Source organism: Felis catus, chromosome D3 (assembly GCF_018350175.1).
Source record: "Felis catus isolate Fca126 chromosome D3, F.catus_Fca126_mat1.0, whole genome shotgun sequence".
NCBI classification, from domain to species: Eukaryota; Metazoa; Chordata; class Mammalia; order Carnivora; family Felidae; genus Felis; species Felis catus.
The window spans coordinates 30,589,763-30,610,600 of NC_058379.1; the positions used below are offsets into that span (position 1 = coordinate 30,589,763).

Here is a 20,838-nt window from a genome sequence, read left to right on the forward strand (position 1 = left end):
AAGGAGGCGGGAGGAGTTAAGATGGCAGAGGAGGGGGATCAGAATTTCTCTTGTCCCTCAAACACAGCAGTATTGAGGTCACAACACTTGGAATACCAGCGATACAGGCTGCAGAGGGACAGGAAAATCTCCACAGGTGCATTGGCAGGACAGAAGGGTGCGTATGCGAATTGGGAGAAAGAAAATGGGCAGCGCAGGCATGGAGTCGGGGAAGCCCTTTGGTGGAGAAACGAAAGGAAGAGAGAGAGAGGCTGTGGGAAGTGTATTTGGATATGAGAAAACCTGTCCGGACCACAGACCAAGGAGATGTCCAGAGAGCCAGTTTCTACTTTGCAAAACAGCCTTAGAAGCTAAAAAAGCAGAATTTTCAAGGTTGCCATACTTTCTCTAGACCAGAGCTGCCACCTCCCACGCCTGGTGGGGAGGGAGCCGTCCCTAGGCTTGGTAGCAATCTCAGGGCTACACTGGGAGAGAACACCTTGAGTATGGTGGAAAGAGGAGGTATTGCCCTCCCCAAGGGAAAAAGACCCTGCAGGCACGAACCAGAGGCCCTCTGTCCACTGCACAGAGTGGCGCTACTCCAGAATCAGGTCCGAGCAAAGCGGGATCCTACAGGGTTTTGAATCCCAGCTCAGCGCTCAGGGAGCACAGGAGACTGTGCAGCAGAGGCAAGCCGGCCCCCCAGGCTATTCTGTGAGGACAGCCTAAACAGTGAGTTTTGAGACACCTCGTGTGGGCAGGAGAGATTGGGGTGTCGCCATTTCTCTCCCCATGACCAACAAGGTGGGGCTTCAGGGAACGGACAGTGAGCCTCAGTGGAGCCAGGCCCATTACCCCAAACCCTGCCTCTCTGTGCCTGGTAACTGCTTCTCTATGGGAGTGAGACTGACACTGATGGGACCAGACAGCCCCTCCCCTAGACCAGCACAGCCACCAGTCCCAGGCACCAGTAGACAACACTCCTCTGGTTTTGTATCTTTGTTTGTTTTCATTTGAATTATTATTCTTTTTTTCTTTTCTTTTTCAATGTTTATTTCTCTATTTTGAGAGAGAGAGAGAGAGAGAGAGAGATCGATCAAGCAGGAGAGTTGCAGAGAGAGGGAGACAGAGAGAATCCGAGCAGGATCCATGCTCTCACTGCAGAGCCTGGTGGGGGTTTCGAACCCACCAACAGCGAGAACATGACCTGAGCCAAAGTCAAGAGTCAGACGCTTCACCAACTGAGCCACCCAGGCACCCATCTTTTCTTTCCTTTTCTTTCCCTTTCTTCTCTTTTCCCTGTTTTCTCCTTCTACTCTCCTCTTTCCTCTTCTCCCTTTGGAATCAGCCTAGTAGTCTCGGGTTGACTTTGGGTCAAAGCTATTTATGTATATTTATAATTTCCCTTTGTTCTTCTGTTCTGGTTCTTTGTTGGTTTCATCGGGCACGTTCTCTATACTTTTCCAGATGTCCTTCTTCATTTTCCTCCCTCTCTTTCTGGATTAAGCCCTATAGCTCCTTTGAGTCACTGCCTGGTCTTTTTTCCCCACTCCTGTCATTTCTCTCTTGTTTGGGCTAAGGATTCTTCACCACCCTCTTCTCCTTTTTCCCAAGATTACTTCAACAAACAAATCAAAGCACACCTGGTGGAAGGCCCAAACCACCACTCCAAGTAGCGAGAAAAGCAGCCAAAGACGCACCAACAGAGTGCACACAACACACTCCAAAAACACGTGTTCAACTGTCAGGCCCTGGAGAGCGTAGCACCCCTTTGTAATATAGCAGTACTCGCAGGTGGGGGACACAGAACAAGCTCTTAAAACATAAGAGGACATAAAGGACAGGAAACGAGCCAAAACGACAAATCAGAAGAATTCTCCTCAAAAAAAAAAATTCCAGGAAGAAAGACAGCCAGAGAAGTGCTCGAAACAGACAGAAACAATATATCTCATCAAGGTTTTGGAAGAACACTCAGAAGACTCATGGCTGGGCTTGAAACCAAGCTGCTTCAGAGATCAAGGAACGAATGAATCATCACGATGAATGCTGAAAATGAAATGTTGTAAAGGAGATACAAAATAAACTAGATGCAGTGACAGCAAGGATGGGAGAAGCAGCAGACAGAATAGGTGAAACAGAAGATACAATTATGGACAAAGATGAAGCAGAGAAAGGAAAGAAAGGAAATTACTAGACTCCGAGGCAGGTACCAGAGACCTAAGTGATTCGGTGAGATGAAGTAATAGCCACATCACAGGAGTCCCAGAAGAAGAAGTGTGAGAGAAAGGGGCAGAAGGTTTATTTGAACAACTTAGAGCTGAGAACTTCCCTCATCTGGGGAAGGAAACAGGCATCCAAGTCCTGGCGGCACAGAGAATTCCCTTCCAAATCAACAAAACCAGGTCAACACCACGACATGTCATAGCGAAACCGGAAAACTACAAGGATAAAGAGAGAATTCTGAAAGCAGCTAGGGACAAACGGGTCTTACTTAATCTACAAGGGAAGACACATAAGGGTAGCAGCAGACCTGTCCCATGAAATTTGGCAGGGCAGAAGGGAGGGGTAGGAAACGGTCAATGTGCTGAATGGGAACATATGCAGCGAAGACTCCTTTCCCCAGCAAGGCTGTCATTTAGAATCGAAAGAGAAGAGAAAGGCTTTTCCAGACAGACAAAACCTAATGGAGTTCATGACCACTAAACCAGCCCTGCAGGAGATCCTAAGGGGTGACTCTGTGAGTGGAAAGCAGCAGAGACTACAAAGGACCAGAGGCCTCACCTAAAGCATGAAACCTTCAGATAACACAAAGACACTAAATCCGTATCTTTCACTAATCACTCTGAATGTGAATGCACTCAATGTCCCAATCAAAAGACACAGGGAATCAGAATGGATAAAACACAAAACAAAGCCAAAGAACAAGATCCATCTATATGCTGTCAACAAGACACTGATTTTAGACCCCAGGACACCTCCAGATTCAAAGTGAAGGTAATGGGAGCCACCTATCATGCTACTAGAAGTCAAAAGAAAGCTGGAGTTGCCATACTTCCACCAGACAGACTAGATTTTAAGCCAAAGACTGTAGTAACAGATTCAGAAGGGCATTTTATCATAATTAAGGGGTCTAGGGGCGCCTGGGTGGCGCAGTCGGTTAAACGTCCGACTTCAGCCAGGTCACGATCTCGCGGTCCGTGAGTTCGAGCCCCGCATCACGCTCTGGGCTGATGGCTCAGAGCCTGGAGCCTGTTTCCGATTCTGTGTCTCCCTCTCTCTCTGCCCCTCCCCCGTTCATGCTCTGTCTCTCTCTGTCCCAAAAATAAATAAACGTTGAAAAAAAAAATTAAAAAATATAATAAATAATTAAGGGGTCTATCCATCAAGAGGAGCTAACAATTGCAAATGTTTATGTCCCCAAAGCGAAAGGCCCACATAGATGAATCCATTCATCACAAACATGAATAAATGTATACATACAAATACCATGATTGTAGATGACTTTAAGACTCCACGCATGGCAACAGGCGGATCATCAAGGTAGAAAATCAGTAAGGAAACACAGATCCAATGTGTCATTGGACCAGATGTATTCAGATACACATAGATATATATTGGACTTAATATATGCATTTAGATACATGGATATCAATACAGATGTAGTGAGATCTTTTCATTTAACAGCAGTAGAATGCACATTCTTCTTAAGTGCACATAGAACATTGTCCGATATAAATGACATCCTGGGTCACAAAACAGCCCTCCACAAATATAAAAGGACTGAGATCATACCTTGCATATTTTCAGATCACAACAACAAGCACTTGCTCATTCTTTCCCTCTCTCCTTCCCTTTCCAAGAGAAATACAAACATTACAAAAACATTTAGCTCAGCTCCTTCCAACAAAGAGAAAAAAAGAATAATAAACCTTGTAGGGCAATGAGTCATGGGTGAAAACCACACACAGACAGTAGAATTCCATAACCAATATGTTGACAATGGAGTTGACAGAAAGTGATGGACTAAAAGAACAGACACTAAAGAAATGGTTTCTGCAAGGAAACATTAGGCTAGGGGTAAACGATTAAAAAACAGCATGGTAGGGGGAACACGTAGGTGGCTCAGTCAATTCAGCGTCCACCTTCAGCTCATGAGTCATGATCTCACGGATTGTGGGTTGGAGCCCCACATTGAGCTCTGTGTTGACAGCTCAGAGCCTGCTTTGGATTCTGTGTCTCCCTTTGTCTCTGCTCCTACCCCACTAGCGCGCTCGCTCTCACTCTCTCTCTCTCTCTCTCTCTCTCTCCAAAAAAATAAACTTAAAAAAATTTAAAAATACTTTAAAAAGCATGGGTGGAGAAGAGGAAAAATGGAAAAAAAAACAAAAGACATGACCAATCAATCAAGCATGAGCTTAAGACAAAGAAGAAAAGGAAAAATGTGAGCAAAATAAGGTAAGTGGAAACAACATACATTTTTCAACAGGTACATAGGTAGGATTGGGAATATACTATGAACAATAGTCTCTTTTAACCCTTTTAAAGATATGTGTGTGTGTGTGTGTGTGTATGTATGTGCATATATATATATATATATATATATGTAATGTATACATAAAACAGAGTCTTTGATTCACAGTATATCCCTAATAATACTGACTTTTATCACTCTACTGTTATCTGGTTATAAATACTGTGATAAAGAATATAATTTTTTTCACTCTAAAATAAATTGTTCAATTACTGGCATCTATCATTTCCTAAGAGCTATAAATTATTACCACACTAACAAAAGAACAGAACAAGAAAGGTTCCTAACACATCAACTTTCACTATGGAGAAAGAATTGGGAATGAGAATTCTAGGAAGAAATGGGAACCTTCAAAGGATGTATGTAATGGGACACAGATGGGGTTAACAAAACAAAGGCTGAGGAGTTTTTCCCTGCAATTCTAAGCTCACAATGGGAGGATACTAAAAATATACTGTAACCTTCTTTCTTATGTAACTCCTGATTTCCTCAATATAATTCATTTGCGTTTTTACATATAAAACACCAAAACGGAATATAAACTGAAGCCTTACTTTTTAAATTCACATGTTTAATTGTGATATATCACGTGTATTTCGTTACTTTTCAAATTCCATTCTACGGAATTCCATTTCCCTACTCATTTATTCACATTCAAAAACTATGACATTGTTTCTTCCAAGCAAGACTTTATTCTAGGAGCTCCAGGAGTCAAACAAGTATGTTTCCTAACCTCCAGTAGCTTATAATGATTTAGGGGCTTTGGAATGAATATTTAAATAAATATCAGATGTCTGAAACTTTAAATTTTAGAATCTAACACAAGGGCTAGGAGGAGATAGTTTTAAAAGCAAGAATATGAAAGATTCCTGAAATTAGAAATTTGACAACTTGGCTACGAAGAGCCTCTGCTCATAGAGCTACTCTTTTCAGCAAAATACGTATTCTTCAGGGAGATGGAGATGCACAATTGTAACTTACTCTTCGTGGAGTTATTTCAAAAATACAGGGGAACACCTTTGTAAGGTAAACGTTGAAATAATGTAAACATCTAAATTTCTACATTTTCTAATATTATTTTAGTCTAAATGTAGAACAAAGGATAGAGACAAAGGAAAATGCTGTATCTCACCAAAAGAAAAACTGCCTGGGGCGGAGGGCAACCTACAAGAGATACTTGGATCCAATAAGATTTCATTTAGGCATGAGTATTATCAGTCACGCTAGTATCACAGTAAGAATCCTTATCCTTAACCAAATGTCATATTTCCTCCATTATGGGAAAGCCTTTCCCAATATAATTTCACGGTCAGTATATATTTTCCAGCCCATTCTTTCATCAGCCTCCACCTCTAGGATTTACCAAAGGAAAACAAAACAAAACAAAACATTCAACGCGTCATGTATCTGTAAAGTGGTTTGTTCTTGCTAACTTTCCGTTACACACATAAAATGATGATACACAGGCTACTGTTAAATTTTCAGAGTAAATAAGGGAGAAAACTAAATTCAGAGCAGGAAAGTGAGTTTCACAGGAGGGTACTTTACCTTGGTACCAAAATCGAAGTCTTGGCTAGCTGATGTAGGCCATGAATCATCAGGACCAGGTTTGTCGGAAAGCCTTTAGAGCAAAAATATACAACAAAAACATGTTCATTTATTGAAAAAAAATTTTTCAAAAACTAAGGGAAAGGTCAGCTATCTGTTTCTTCAACGAAGTTTCTTGGTATAATTAAACGTTGGCCTCTGTTGTTTTCATTAAGTTTTACTTTAATTCCAGTAATAGTAACATCCAGTGTTATATTAGTTTATGAATATAGTGATTCACCAACTCCATACTCACCCTGTGCTCATCATGACAAGGTCACTCCTTCATCCCCATCACCTCTTTCACCCCTCCCACCACTCACCTCCTCTCTGGGAACCATCTGTTTGTTCTCTGCAGTTAAGAGCCTATTTCTTGGTTTGTCTCTCCCTTTTTTTTTTTCCCTTTGCTCATTTGCTGTTTAAGTGCTACATGAGTAAAATCATATGGTATTTTTCTTTCCCTGACTTTGCTTACCATACTACTCTCAGGCTCCAACCAGGTCATTGCAAATGACAAGATTTCATTGTTTTATGGTTGAGTAATATTCCAGTGTGTGTATGTGTGTGTGTGTGTGTGTGTATGGATATACATATACACACACATACATACATATAGGACTTCTTCTTCGTTCACTCGTTTGTCCATGGATGCCTGCGCTGCCTATTGGAAATAAAGCTGCAATAAACACAGGGGTGCATGTGTCCCATGGAATTCGAGTTTTTGTATTCTTTTGGGTAGTATCCAGTAGTGCAATTACTGGATCATAGGATGGTTCTGTTTTCAATTTTTTGAGGAACCTCCATACTGTTTTCCACAGGAGTCTCACCCATTTGCATTTCCACCAACAGTGCAAGAGGTTTCCTTTGTCTCCACATCCTCGCAAACACTTGCTTCTTGTGTCTTGGAGTTTAGCCATTCTGACAGGTGTGAACGTGATATCTCGATGTAGTTTTGGGGAGCATCTTTTCATGTGTCTGTTGACCATCCGCATGTTGTCTTTGGAAAAATGTCTGGTTATGTCTTCTGCTCATTTTCAAACTGGGCTTTTTTGGAGGGGGGGATGTTGACTTATATCAATTTTTTATACATTGTGGATACTAACCCTTTACAGGATTTGCAAAACATTTGCAAACATGTTCTCCCATCCCAGAGGTTGCCTTTTAGTTTTGACGGTTTCCTTCACTGTGCAAAAGCTTTGTAGTTTGATGTAGTCCCCATAGTTTATTCTTGCTTTATTTCCCTTGGCTCAGGAGACATAACTAGTAAAATGTTGCTACAGCCAAACGTCAGAGAAATGACAGCCTGTGCTCTCTTCAAGGATTTTTTATGGTTTCAGGTCTCACACTTAGGTCTTTAATTCATCTTGAGTTTATTTCTGTCTATGGTAAAGAAATTGGTCCAGGTTCATTCTTTGGCATGTGGCTTGCCCAGTTTTCCCAACACCGTTTGGTGAAGAGACTGCCTTTTCCCCACTGGATAGCCTTTCCTGTTTGTGGAAGATTAACTGACCATACAAGTTGTAGATTTCTTTCTGGGTTTTCAGTTCTATTCCATTGAGCTATGTGGCTATTTCTTACACCAGTACCCACCATACTGTTTGGATTACTACAGCTTTGGAATAAAACTTAAAATCTGAGATTGCAATACCTCCAGTTTTCCTCTTTTGCAATACTGCTTTGGCCATTCAAAGCTTTTTGTGGTTCTATACAACGTTTAGGATTGTCTGTCGAGCTCTGTGGCAAATGCTGTTGGTATGTTGACCGGGATTACATTACATCGGTAGACTGCTTTGGGTAGCATCGACACTTTAAAAATATGTATTCTTCCCATCTGTGAGCATCGGATGTCTTTCTCTTTCTTTCCGTCATCTTCAATTTCTTTCATCAGTGTTTTACGGTTTCCAGGGTACAGGCCTTTCATACTTTGGACCCTGTTTTAAAAAAGCTTTCAGTTCTCTATTTTGCCTCCACCTCTCCTAACCTGTGAAATCTCCAGGAAAGACCCAGTCTGAGTTTCCATAACCAAGGGTGACAGGCAGGGAATTCTCTGAAATGGTTGAAAATTAAATGTATAAAAGTTACCACAATGACTTCTCACCTCGCATCTGTCAGAATGGCTCAGTTTCAACACACAGGAAACAACAAGGGTTGCTCAGGGTGTGGAGAGAAAAACCCTTGTGCACTGCTCATGGGATGTAAATTGGTATCGCCACAGCGAAAGCCAGTATGGAGGGGCCTCAACAAATTAAAAACACAAATACCATAGGATCCAGTAATTCCACTACTGGGTATTTATTTACCCAAGGGAAATGGAAATACTAATTTGAAAATATATATGCACCCCTATCTTTATTGTAGCATTGTTGACAATAGACAAGATATGGAAGCAACCCAAGTGTCCATCAATTCGTGAACAGACCACGTACACACACACCCATACACACACACACACACACACACACACACACACACACACACTGGAATATTACGCAGCTATAAAACAGAATGAGATCTTGCCATCTGCAACATCATGGATATACCTAGACGGTATGAGGCTAAGTGAAATAAGTCAGACAGAGAAAGACAAATCCTATAGGATTTCACTTCTATGTAGAATCTAAAAAGGGGAACAAATGAACAGAGAAAAAGCAGAAACAGACCCATAAATGCAGAGAATTCACTGTTGCCAGGAGGGAGGGGAGGAGGGGGGATGAACAAAATGGGTGAAGGGGAAAGGGAAGTTCAGGGTTCCAGTTACAGAGTAAATAAATCACAAGGCTCAAAGGTACGCCATAGAGAATCTAGTCAGTGATATCGTCATAGCATTCTACATTAACAGATGGGAGCGACACTTATGGCGAGCATGGTGGAACATCCAGAGTTGTTGCATCACACATTACATTGTGTGTCAGGGAGACCTCCGTTTAAGTAAATATACCAAAGTGAAGGTTTCTATGTTATGAGTGGAAGTACTAACTGGAGATTAAAAGATTAAAAGTTCCCAAGGCCAACTTTGTTCCTACACTGGTCTTGCCTTATTGAGGTCCATAAGAACTAGCAAGACCTTCCAAGCCTTCAGGGGCATTCAGCTACCCAAGGAGAGAGACTGCGATCAAAATGGTCCTGGTAGTTGTGCCTCCATTTCTCTCTACGCTGCCTGAATATTTTCTTCCCTATGAGCCCCCACTCCTACATCACACTTCGGCACGGTTCAGTGACCTTCTCCAACCTTTGAATCTTTAGCCTATGAAGGCACAGACTCCTACAACAAGGATGGGCTCAAATGACCGAGGGCAGGAGCCATGTCCTGCTCCTGGAAAACAAGCTAATTGGGAGTCTCAGTCATCCACACAGTCACCTCAACATAGGCCTGTTATCACCTATCCAGATGAAGCTCCCCTACTGATTTGACAAGTCAGTCCTACCCCTGCCCAGCCCCGCAGGTACATGTGAAGGGCATCACAGATTTAGGAAAAGAGGTGGAGTGAGGAGACAGCTTGCTTTGGGCCATACATCTCTGTAGTTCAGAATCTCCACCCCCCACCCCCAATTCCTTGAGAGGATCTAAGCCTTCCTCCCTAAGTGGGGGTGGAAGTAGAGGATATCGTACTTCTATTTGCTGTAAACAGACTCTTCCCAGCAGCTCAAGTGATTTTTAATCTCTCTCATCAGAAAATCTGAGGTATGCTCTTACCTTCAATGAAACCAACACACACAAAAGCAGAAACCTGGACAGGACCCTCTTGAACTCTATATTTGAATATGCCTTTCTAAACAACTCCCCTGATCCTGGGTCCTTCGTTCCTGTCATTCACCTTTATCTCACTTGGCATAAACCCCCATATTCTGACATCTTTTCTAAAGCTCTTATTCCTATCCAACTCAGTGTTGTTCTTCTTCAAACCTGGTCTCCTCTGCTAATTCGATTCTTACCCTCCTTGTTTTCATTAGACCCACTCCCCAGCTTTCTATTATTAAGACATCTGCCTGCAAGATGAAGACAAAAAACAAAGAAAGGAAAGCAAAGGAAAGGAAAGGAAAGGAAAGGGAAAGAAAGAAACAAAACCCGAATTTAAATCTCATTTCTGTCACTTATCATATCCAAATAGGTCACTTCAATCTCTTTTGAGTTTCAAATTCTGCATGTAAACAACCATTGGGCAAGGAGGTTAAACATAGGTTGAAGTACCAGAGGGTATTTTGATGCATTAATCTCTGAGGTTCCTTACATCTTGAGATTCTAAGTGCTTTTGATTTGGCCTGTGGAAATATGGAGAGTCCTCAGCCTGCAGAAGTGGAAAAACTAATGGAAAAAAAAGAAATACTAAGAAAACCAGAGAAGAAAGTAAAAAGGCAAAAACACAGTACAGAAAAGTCATGGGGAAAAAAAATCTACAAAAAAAAGAAAAAGCTTCCTAGAACTACTCAAGGGTACTGGCCCAAAGGGAAACCAGAGTGGGAACTTAGGCAACAGAGAATCATAGAGCAATATCCTCGAAATAGAGGCTGAATTTTATTAATGGAACATGGTCTACAACTAGATATCCTTCCCTTACAGAAAACTCATTTGTCTCAAGAAGAGGGGATATCACCACATCCAAGGAGCTGCCTGACTAGATTTTGCTTAATATGTAAAAGCTGTGACACCATGGCCATAGCTGACATCCACCCTACAATCTCTGATGGTAAAAACAAGGGACTAGTTACCACTGCACTAATTACTTTTGTTAGCACTAGTGGTCAAACATATAGGGCAAATGCTTGGACTAACCTGGTTTCTTAAGAAAACCCTAAACTAGAGTTCCGATATCATTACCTTGGACGTTCTGAGTTGATCTGCCCTAGGATCTGTATCTTCATCTCAGTGCTGCTGAAGAAACAGAGAATGGATGTGGAAGCTACACAAGCTGACGGGCAAACCCCTCAGCTACTCATTACCTATGGAATCATGGGGCGAGTAATCAACCTCCCTGAACCGCAGTTGCCAAAGTAATTAAAAGTAGGCTACAATAACACAGCTACTTTGCAAAGCTATGCAATGACTATATAACTTAACAGATGTTATGCATAGGATATAGTGTCTAGTCCAGGGTAGAACACTCGACAACTGCTTTTGTTCTCTGTGTTCCCTTAGGAAACACATAATTTTCATTTCATACATTTCATTTCCTTTCATTTCATTTTCTGTTTCATTTCATTTCATTCCTTTATACTTTGAGAGTGAGTGCACACAGAAAGAGGGAAAGATATCCCAAGGAGGCTGTCAGCGCAAAACCCGACGTGGGGCTTGAACTCACAAACCTGAGTTGAAATCAAGAGTCACACCCTTGACCGACTGAGCCACCCAGGTGCCCCAACAAATGTCATTTTTACAAATCCATAAAAATCCTACCTGGTTATAGAGTCTTCCTCAGCATTCTTATCTGCTCCTAAAGAAAAAAGCAAAATACATGTTTAATCAACAATCGAAAAATATAGGAACTTACAAGTGTATGGCTAATGATTTGTTCAAAACTATTCCTTTGGGACCACACCTGGAAACCACACTACACTGAATGGTAATTATACCATTGGTAGGCTTAAGGCACTAAGAAATCTTACTTTCTCCTCTATATTGACCAAAAGCAAGAATAGGTTTTATCGGAATTTGACACCGACAGGTGAACTGATGTTTACAATGACCACCACTGACCGACTCTATGACACTGGAGGAAAATGGTATCGTTAGGAGAATGATTATCCTAAGCTGACAATGCCAAACTGAAACTAGCATGATTTTTCTGGACTTCCACTACTAGGGGAGTTAAAAGAGAGTATCTTTATTTTGCTGTAACACGGCAGAACTTCCCCAGCCCTTCAGTACAGACTGTTCAGTTTTAGGATGAAACACCCCCTCACAAAGTGTGCTCTATAGCTATTGTACTTTGCAGCCTGGCCAAACCATAGCAAACAGACTCTCCCTGGCCTTATTTCCAATGGCAAGGTAAGTAAGAAGCATTTGGCATTCCAGTTTGATAAAGTTCTAACCTCTTGATACTGTCTCCTTCCATTGCTAGACAGTCTATCTAGACCCACCGCACATCACAGAGGAGCATGATCCCAATGTGAGTGTTAGGTAGTGGTTCATGATGTCCCCATTAGGTGACACACATCTACAGAAATCATGCTTTTTTTCATGGAAGGCATATATCATCAGATCCTCTACTGATGAGCAACAAAACAAAACAAAACAAAGGGCAAAGAATATCTCGAATGCCCATATTCAATTACCAGGGTATTTTAATTTTCTAAACATTCAAAGATATCCACTGTATGATTCTAACTATATGACACTCTGGAAAGAGCAAGACTATGGAGGTAAGGGTTGGGGTGAATGTAGGGATAAAAGGGCACAGCACAGAGGACCTTTAAGGCAGTGAAACTCTTTCACACGATACCACAAAGGTGGATTCACATCATTACACATTTGTTAAAACTCATAGAACGTGTAACACCAAGGCTGAACACTAATGCAAATTAGAGACTTTGCCTGAAAATGATGAGTTAGTGTCCGTATAAAATGCACCACTGTTGTCAGGGTGCCTGGGTGGCTCAGTTGGTTCGGCGTCCAAGTCTGGATCTGAGCTCAGGTCATGACCTCACAGTTCATGGGATCAAGTCCTGCATCAGGCTCTGTGCTGACAGCACAGGATTCTTTCTCCTCTCTCTCTCTGCCCCTTTGCTGCTCACACGCGTGCATGCTCTCTCGCTCAAAACTAAACAAAGGAACTGAAAAAAATATACTACTAAAAATGGACCACTGTCGTGCAAGATGTTGACAACAGGGGAGGCTAGGCGTGTACGGGAGCATGGTATGGCATATGGAGACTCTCTGTACTTTCTATTATATTTTGCTGTGAACGTAGAACTGCTGTAAGGAATAAGGCTCGTTAAATGTAAAAAACAACAACAACAACAAAACACAGTATCCACTGAAGCTACTCTTACCATATATTAACGCATGATACAGTCACCTCGAAAATTAAGATAGAGATCAAAGTAACACAATAGGGGTACTGTCTCCCATATGGAAGCATATGAAAATACATAAAGCAAAATACGAAAATACAAAAGTTATTTGTATACTTAGGAAAGAAAACAATTGGTTAATATGATCAACTATCTTATAACTATAAACAGGGAGTCAGCACTATAGGAATCAAACCTGGGTTTTCCATAGAATTAAGAGATTTTATTCTAATTTTATATCAAAAATCATTATGTTGATCGTATCTAAGAATCATAATGAAAGCTTAATCACATCAAAAAAGATTATAATGACCTCATATGGCCCTAGTCTTTTTTGTACAAATACCTACTCCATATGGATGATGAAACTGAAACCAGTACCATGGTAACCATCATATTACTTGCTAGTAAAATAAAATTTTAAGACACCACCAAAAATTAAGTCAGAGCTATAATTCCTATACAGAACAGGTTTCATCCAGCAGGCCAAAGATGGCTACCCTCAGAACATCCTCCTTGAATGACTGGCCTTTGGTTGTTCCCTGGGATCTTGGATTTAAGGAGGGTTCCCACCATTCCCTAGCCGCTTAAGAGTGGCTCACAGTGCCCAAGTGCTGGTACAATCAATGTGCTTAAGGCCATACACTTGATTTCCTTCTGGAAACCTGGAACTTTGGTACATGCTAAGGAGAAGATGCCTATGTGATTAGCGTTTGATGAAAACCTCGGGCACGGAGTATCCATAAGCCTCGTACTGGCAGACAACATTTCACTTGCGCTGTCCTAATTTCGTGCTGGAGGAATTAAGCACATCCTGCTAACTCCATAGAGAAAGGATTCCTGGAAGCCTGCGCTTGGTCTTCTCTGGACTTCACCCCATGCACCTATTCTCTGTGCTGATTGGCCTTTCTAGCCTGTCCCCATACCAAACCACAGGCATGAGTACAACTGTATGCTGAGTCCTGTGAGCTCTTCTAGTGAATAATCAAATCTGGGTGTCGTTGGGGTGCCTCTAACACAACTGCGTTATATGAAACTTTTATTATTTGGGTTGATGTCTTACACGTGGTTACAGTCAGAAGGTTATGTCACAGAATACCTTTCCTGGAAACTCTTTTTCTTGGTATTTGCCTGGAAAATTCCTACATTCCTATATATCCATTTGAAGAAAGGTTTCAAAGGAATAGATGAAATCATGATGCCAGAAAGTGTGAAACAAGCAACAATCCTGTTTTACTCAGAAAAAATTAATTAATTAATGAATTAATTAAAAAAAAGAGAATCCTGGTGGTTGCCACTATGTTCTACCATATACAAGTTCCTCTCAAATATGAAAAATCAGTTCATTTTCTCCAACTCACTAGGACTTAGTTCATTTTTCTGCCAGATAGGAATCAAAGAAGTAACAGGGATCGTTGTAGAAAAAACAGAACTATCAGACCCAGTATAAAAACATACTTACTACTGATTATAGTTTTTTCTTGTTTGTTTCTTTTCCTTAATTTCTTAGAAAATTAAAAATATAGTTCACCTATTAAAGGCACTTATTGCCAAAATAATCAAAAAGCCATAATTACTGTGTCTTCATTCCTGCTGCTCTCCTCTGTTCATCTGATAAAGTCCTACTCATTCTTCATGTCCAATTTAAATGCCGGTACACAACCTGGAAACCTATGAATCTTCTGAGAGTTCTCTCTCACCCCCTAACTTTTTATATTCAGGAATCACAAATTCGTATTAACTATACTGTTTCTGTCTCTGCTTTATCTTTCCCCTGCCACTGCCCTAGTCAAACACGAGTTCTTAACTGATGATTTTCGCAGGGAAAAAAAAAAAGCCACCAAATATTAGTGTTATTTCTTAAACGAATAAAAAAATTTTCAGCAAAACAAATGAGAAAGACACAAGGCCCAGAAAAAAAAATTAATGGCATAAATTGAACCCCCTGACGTTTTCAATCTACACAGCTGAAAGTTTCACAATGGACTAATACCAGGCTAAGAAAACAAGAGCGTCCTTTGCCTCCCAGTCTCTTTATGTGGCTTCCTATAACCTATCCTCCATATGAGGGTTCAGCAAACTACGGCCACAGGCCAAATCCAACCTGCCATCTGGTTCTGTAAATAATGTTTTATTGGGGCATAGTCCCAGGTCTTCATTTACATATTGCTACGGCTGCTTTCACACTACAAGGGCAGAGCTGAGAGACCACATCACCTAAAATATTCACTGGCTCTTTAGGAAAAGGGCTTGGTGATCTGTATTTTATGCCATAACCAGAGTGTCCTAACTCAAATCTAATCTTCTTAGTCTTCGGCTTCAAATTCTCCAAACTCCCTGCATCAAATACTGCCGCCTCCCTCCCTAAGAGCCATTCCATATTCTTCATTCTTGCTAGAGAATCACAACTTTATTTGGATATTACTGTCTCCATACACAAAGAAGGTGGCCTCACCCTGGCTTCAAAAAGAGAAAGGATTATTCTAAGCTAATCACAGTACCTGATTTACCAGAGACCAGTTTAGGAGTGAGTATGTGATGTAACCTAGTCTTTAAAATGCTAGAGGAAGGCTACTGAAAGCCTCTTCCTAGTGAAAAGAAACACCTCAAGAAAAGCAGTCCTTCCCACCCACTGGATGTTGCCATATGAGAATATGATAACCTGGAGCTGTTGCTAATTAGCCACCCCAGAAAGGAGAAATAAAAACACCACCAACTCCAAAACTGAACAAGAGACGACTGGGATCCTGATCACATCACCGAACCATCAAAACATTTCTGGTTCCTACTGTTTTCGTCACTGTTAGAAGTCACCTATTATTTGCCGCTAAAAGCATTCTACTGAAGAAACTTCCCGAGGCCTATCGGGTAAGATCTACTCCTTTCTATAGCACTGACAAACTTCCATAAGCTTGTCTTACCTAGGTATTCACCTCATTCCCAACCATTCCCATAGCACACGTTTTCTACCAGCAAAACCCAACTGCTCATAAATCCTGCTAAGTTCACTCGTACACCTTCGCCTCTGCACTGCTGTGTACTCCGCCAAACACGTAATCGTGACAGTTTACAAACACTGTCAAACATACAAATGTTGGTCCTGCCAAACATTGTCATTCTGCCTCTCTACCTGGCAAACTGAACTACTCACTCTGCATGCTTACCGTAGATTCTACCCAGTCTTTGAAAACTCTGATTCCTCACCGTGAACTTACGGTAACTGGAACAAATGCCAATACAAAATAACAATGATAATTATAAGCTCTACGAGACTCTGGCACCTAGTAAGCACTAAAGAGAGTACATAGTACAAATGACAGGGATAACAACGAACTCCTGGGGTGCAGAGACTGGTTTTTGAATGTTTGTATTCTACAGCAACAGGGTAACACTTAGTAGCTAAAAGGCACTTAAGAGTGACTTGTGAAGTGAACAAATGGACGTGAATAAAAATGATTCCTTTGAAAGTTTTTTTTAAAAACCACAGAAACTTTTCTGTTTCAAAAACCGCAGGGACAGCTCTATTCTGTTTTGAGCACCTTCGTGATCCAAACGCTGTCTGCTCGATCTCTGCCTTTCCTGTAACTTCCAAAACTAACCTACAGAAGGTCTTTGGTAACAGTCTACCAAGTTAAAGCTTTCTTCCTACTTTTCAGATTGTACAGTGCACTAGTGTCCGGCTTGGGCTCAGGTCATGATCTCACAGTTTGTGGGTTTGAGCCTCGCATCGGGCTCTGTGCTGACAGCTTAGAGCCTGGAGCCTGCTTCGAATTCTGGGTCTCCCTCTCTCTCTGCTCCTCCCCCGCTCGTGCTCTGTCTCTCTTTCTCCTTCAAAAACAAAGAAAAACATTAAAAAAAATTGTTTTAAATAGAAAAAATAAAAAAGCAACTGACTGCTAAGCCAACAGTTCCAGAAGAAGGGTGGGAGGTGTCTCCGGGCAAGGCTGTGACAGGCAGGGACGTGGCTCCTCTGAACCCAGAAAATGGGGAGAAGGAAGAGTTGACTTGACTGCTGGATTTGTAGGCAAAGAGCTTCCCTATGCCACTCCACTGGAGCCTGGCTCTCTGATACTGGGGGGAGATGCTCCCCAAAGAGGTGGGCAGAGAAAGGGAGGAGAGAGGAAGTCGGCTTTGGTGGGACAGGGGCTTGTCGCCATGCCCTCAGGGGGCACCCATGCTGAACAAAGGGCTCACAAACAGAAGACCTGAACTTGTCCTTTACTGGTTCTGTGCCCTTGGGACATCATTTATTCTCTCTGGGCCAGTTTTCACATCCGTGCGATGGAAATCATGGCACCACACGTGCTGACATTGCAGTGCTGCGCAGACGTGGATGGACACGTTTGGGTTATGACAGATAAAAGCCTGGCTCTGATGTCAGACAGACCTGGGGGTGAAGTCCCTGGCTCTGCACCCTGTCGGCTGTGTGCTCTTGAGCAACTCACGCCTCCCCTCCAAGCTCGGGTTGTCTGTCTGTAAAGTGGGGACAATCGCACTCACCTCATAAAGTTACCTGTACACACAGGGTATGGCACAGAGTAGCCCCCAGGAAATGGAAGTTCTGATTCCTGAAACGATGTGCCCCAAGAAATACAGAATTCAGAATCAGCCACCAACTCACTACTGTAAGCCGTGCCTTCTGACTGCAGATCTGGAGTCAAGGGGCGCTAGAGGCCTTTTGCCCAAATTTGCAAGGTTCTGTCCGTCCCCCCCTGAGGCACCAAGTGGGATGCCACACAGGTCCCTCTGATCAGGCGATGACCTTGGCCTCATGTCAGGCAGAAAGCTCATTCCATGCCCCAAACTCGGCTGCTCCCAGGAGAGAGGATGCAGGCCCACACCTCTGGTCACCAGGGGCAAAGTATACCCACCCCACCCCCCCACCCCGCGGCCAATAATCCAAACTAGACTGACATGGGTGGGACCTCCAAGGACACTCCTTCCCCACATGTGGAAACTGAGTCCTTGAGAGGGGAAAGGACTTGTCCAGAGCATCGAGGGAGCTGCTGGCAGAGCTGGGACCAGGGTCCCAGCTGGAGCCCTGCGCAGAGGCAGATGCCTTGTTCACACATTCTTCTGCCTGTGGCCCCCACTCCCAGTTGAACAGCCAACCATTTCCTTGAAAACACAGCCATTCCAATTGCAAACATCTGCAGAGCACATATTACAGCTACCTTTGGGTAAACAATGAACAAAGAGTCTGCAGGTTTTTAACCTGAAGGCTTCTGGGGGAGGTGCTAGAGACACCCTCCCCTAACACAGTCATCAGAATATTGTAGGTCTGTATGTTCTGTTGGAAGGTGGTCTATCTACATAGAGCTTTCTTCAGGTCCCCACAGGGCCTCTAAGAGGGCTAAACTGAAAACATCTGTGCCTTTCTGAGGAATTCCACACATCCCACCTCATTCGGAAATGCTAGAATCAGGGGTGCCCGGGTGGCTCAGTCGGTCAAGCGTCCGACTTTGGCCCAGGTCATGATCTCACGGTCTGTGAGTTCCAGCCTCGCGTTGGGCTCTGTGGTGACGTCTCAGTGCCTGGAGCCTGCTTCAGATTCTATGTCTCCCTCTCTCTCTGACCCTCCCCCATTCGTGCTCTGTCCCTCTCTGTCTCAAAACCAAATAAACGTTAAAAAAAAAAAAAAAAAGAAATGCTGGAATGTACAGTCAGCCCTGGAGCGGATTCTTTCAACAACGCGGGACATGCCACACCTAGAGACCTATTCGCAGACATATGCCCGAGCTTTCTGAGCAGGGAGGGGCAGCAACAGGTCCAGGCTTCAAGCCTGTCCTCTGGTGGCTGTCTGCCACCAGGCGGGGAGGGGCTTCTTGGTGCTCAGTGCTGACACCAGATGCGGACACCCTCAACACACATACACAGGCACAGAAATGAGGCCAGCCCCCAAGGTCTGAGGGCATTTGTGGTCTCAGGCTGAGGACTCAAGATACAGGAGTGAGGCAGCTCAGCAGTGACGGGGTCCCAGGGTGTGAAGTGACATAAGGAAGGCAATAGACACACATACAGTCACACATACATGGTCACGGCCTCACCCATGTACACAGAGACTCATGCATCACACAGAAACACCTCATACTCATGAAAACACATAAACACACAGACCCATGTACACGCAGTAAGAAGATACACTCGGATATCTCCAGACCGATGCACAGACATGCTCAGAGGCACACACTCACAGCCACATGTCCTCGCCCACATAGACGTGTGCATGCTTTACACACACGCGCACACACACAGTCCAAGCATCTAAACGCTTCCCGGGAACCAACCACTATGGATTCTCCCCTCTGCGGGCAGTCCAGGGCTAGAAACTGAAGGCTGGACTGGGTTCCCAGTTGGCCCCAAGGAGAGAGAAGGGGCAGAGGGACAGTTGAACCTTGCTTGCTTCTCACTGGACTGCATGTGGGGGTGGGGTAGGGGGTAAGGGAAACGCACCTGCCAAAACAGCAGGGGACAAGCCCACAAATGGAGTAACCCACTTGCCAGGGGCTTTCAGGGATAGGGGGCGGGGGGAGTCTCTTGGCTCCTGGGGGTGGCTCCAAGCACTGACAATTTGCGGGAAAGGGGAGATCTGGGATGAGGGGCATTTTTCCACAGTGAACCTTTCCCCCTTCCGAAGTCTGGTCTTCCTTCTGCAGCTCCATTCAGCCCCCCACCACCCAATACGCCCAGTCAGCAGCCCCAGGCGCTTGCCTCACCTCATTGAGCTCCAACCACCGGCTCCTCCAGGAGAGGACGTCCGACCCAGACATATCCAGGGGTGCCCCACACCCGGGGGGCCCTCCCGCTGCACCCGCCCCTGCATACAGCATAAAAACATCCGGAGTCCTCCTATACTCCAACCCTCAAACTCACCCGCCTCCAGTTCCGCGGGCGGTAAATACCCAGCGAGGTGAGCCCCAAACACGCAATGGCCGTCCCCGCCGCCGCCACCGGCCACCTCTCCTTCGGAGACCCTTCCCCGGGGGCTTGAAAGCCCCCTCCCCCAGGATCGCGACCCCGCCCCCGCCTCCGGCACCCACCTCCTTCTGGACGGTGCGCAGCAGCCTCTGGGGAGTGTCCGCCTCTGTGGGACGAGACGAGGGGGCAGCCGGGCAGCCAAGCGCTGGGGGTGGGGGCCCGGGGCTGCCCTGCCGCCGCTCCCGCGCCCTGCGCCGGCTTAGCTGAAGCGCCGGAGGCCATGGCCGCGCAGGCTGCCTTCTCAGCCCAGACTGCTGGTGCCCGCTCTCCAGCTCCGCAGCTGCAGCCGCCGGGCCCGGGGCCGAGCGCCCGGTGACGTCAGGCCCCCGCCGCGCAGCCGCCACGCGCAGCCGCCCCGCCGCTCAGGCCAGCCGCCGCCGCCGCCCGCCGCCCGCCGCCGTACACCGCAGCCGCACGCCTCCGCCGCACGCTGCCGCCACTCGACGCTTCAAGCCGCCGCCGCCGCCGCCACCGCAGCCGCACGCCGCCGCCGTCGTCGCACGCCTGGGTGGCTCAGTCAGTTAAATGGGCGCGCCTGGGTGGCTCAGTCAGTGAAATGTCCCACTTCGGCTCAGGTCATGATCTCGCAGTTTGTGAGATTCCCCCATCGGGCTCTGTGCTGACGACTCAGAGTCTGGAGCCTGCTTTGGATTCTGTGCCTCCCTCTGTCCCTGCCCCTCTCCTGCTTGTGCTCTGTCTCACTCTGTAATAAATAAACATTAAATTTTTTTTTGAGAAATTATCCAAATAAGGAG

General features: G+C 44.4%; 1 protein-coding gene across 10 annotated transcripts in view; it reads right to left on the reverse strand.

Annotated features, from left to right (window-relative positions):
* The window catches only part of LOC123381124 (ankyrin repeat domain-containing protein 26-like), a 297,965-nt gene extending 277,546 nt beyond the window's left edge, over nt 1-20,419 (reverse strand). For 6 of the 10 annotated variants that reach the window (XR_006587703.1, XR_006587709.1, XR_006587696.1 and 3 more), the window contains exons 1-3: nt 20,146-20,248; nt 11,490-11,526; nt 6,059-6,131 (exon numbers count right to left, since the gene is read on the reverse strand). Coding sequence is in view for 2 of the 10 variants with exons in the window: in XM_045041250.1 (XP_044897185.1) it covers nt 6,059-6,131; nt 10,914-10,967; nt 11,490-11,526; nt 20,146-20,305 (324 nt within the window). In the remaining 8 variants the exon portion in view is untranslated. Of the gene's footprint in view, nt 1-6,058; nt 6,132-10,913; nt 10,968-11,489; nt 11,527-20,145 lie in introns of all 10 variants that reach the window. The other 4 variants (XM_045041250.1, XM_045041251.1, XR_006587697.1 and 1 more) reach the window with 3 other exon arrangements.
* Nucleotides 20,420-20,838: the final 419 nt, after the last annotated feature.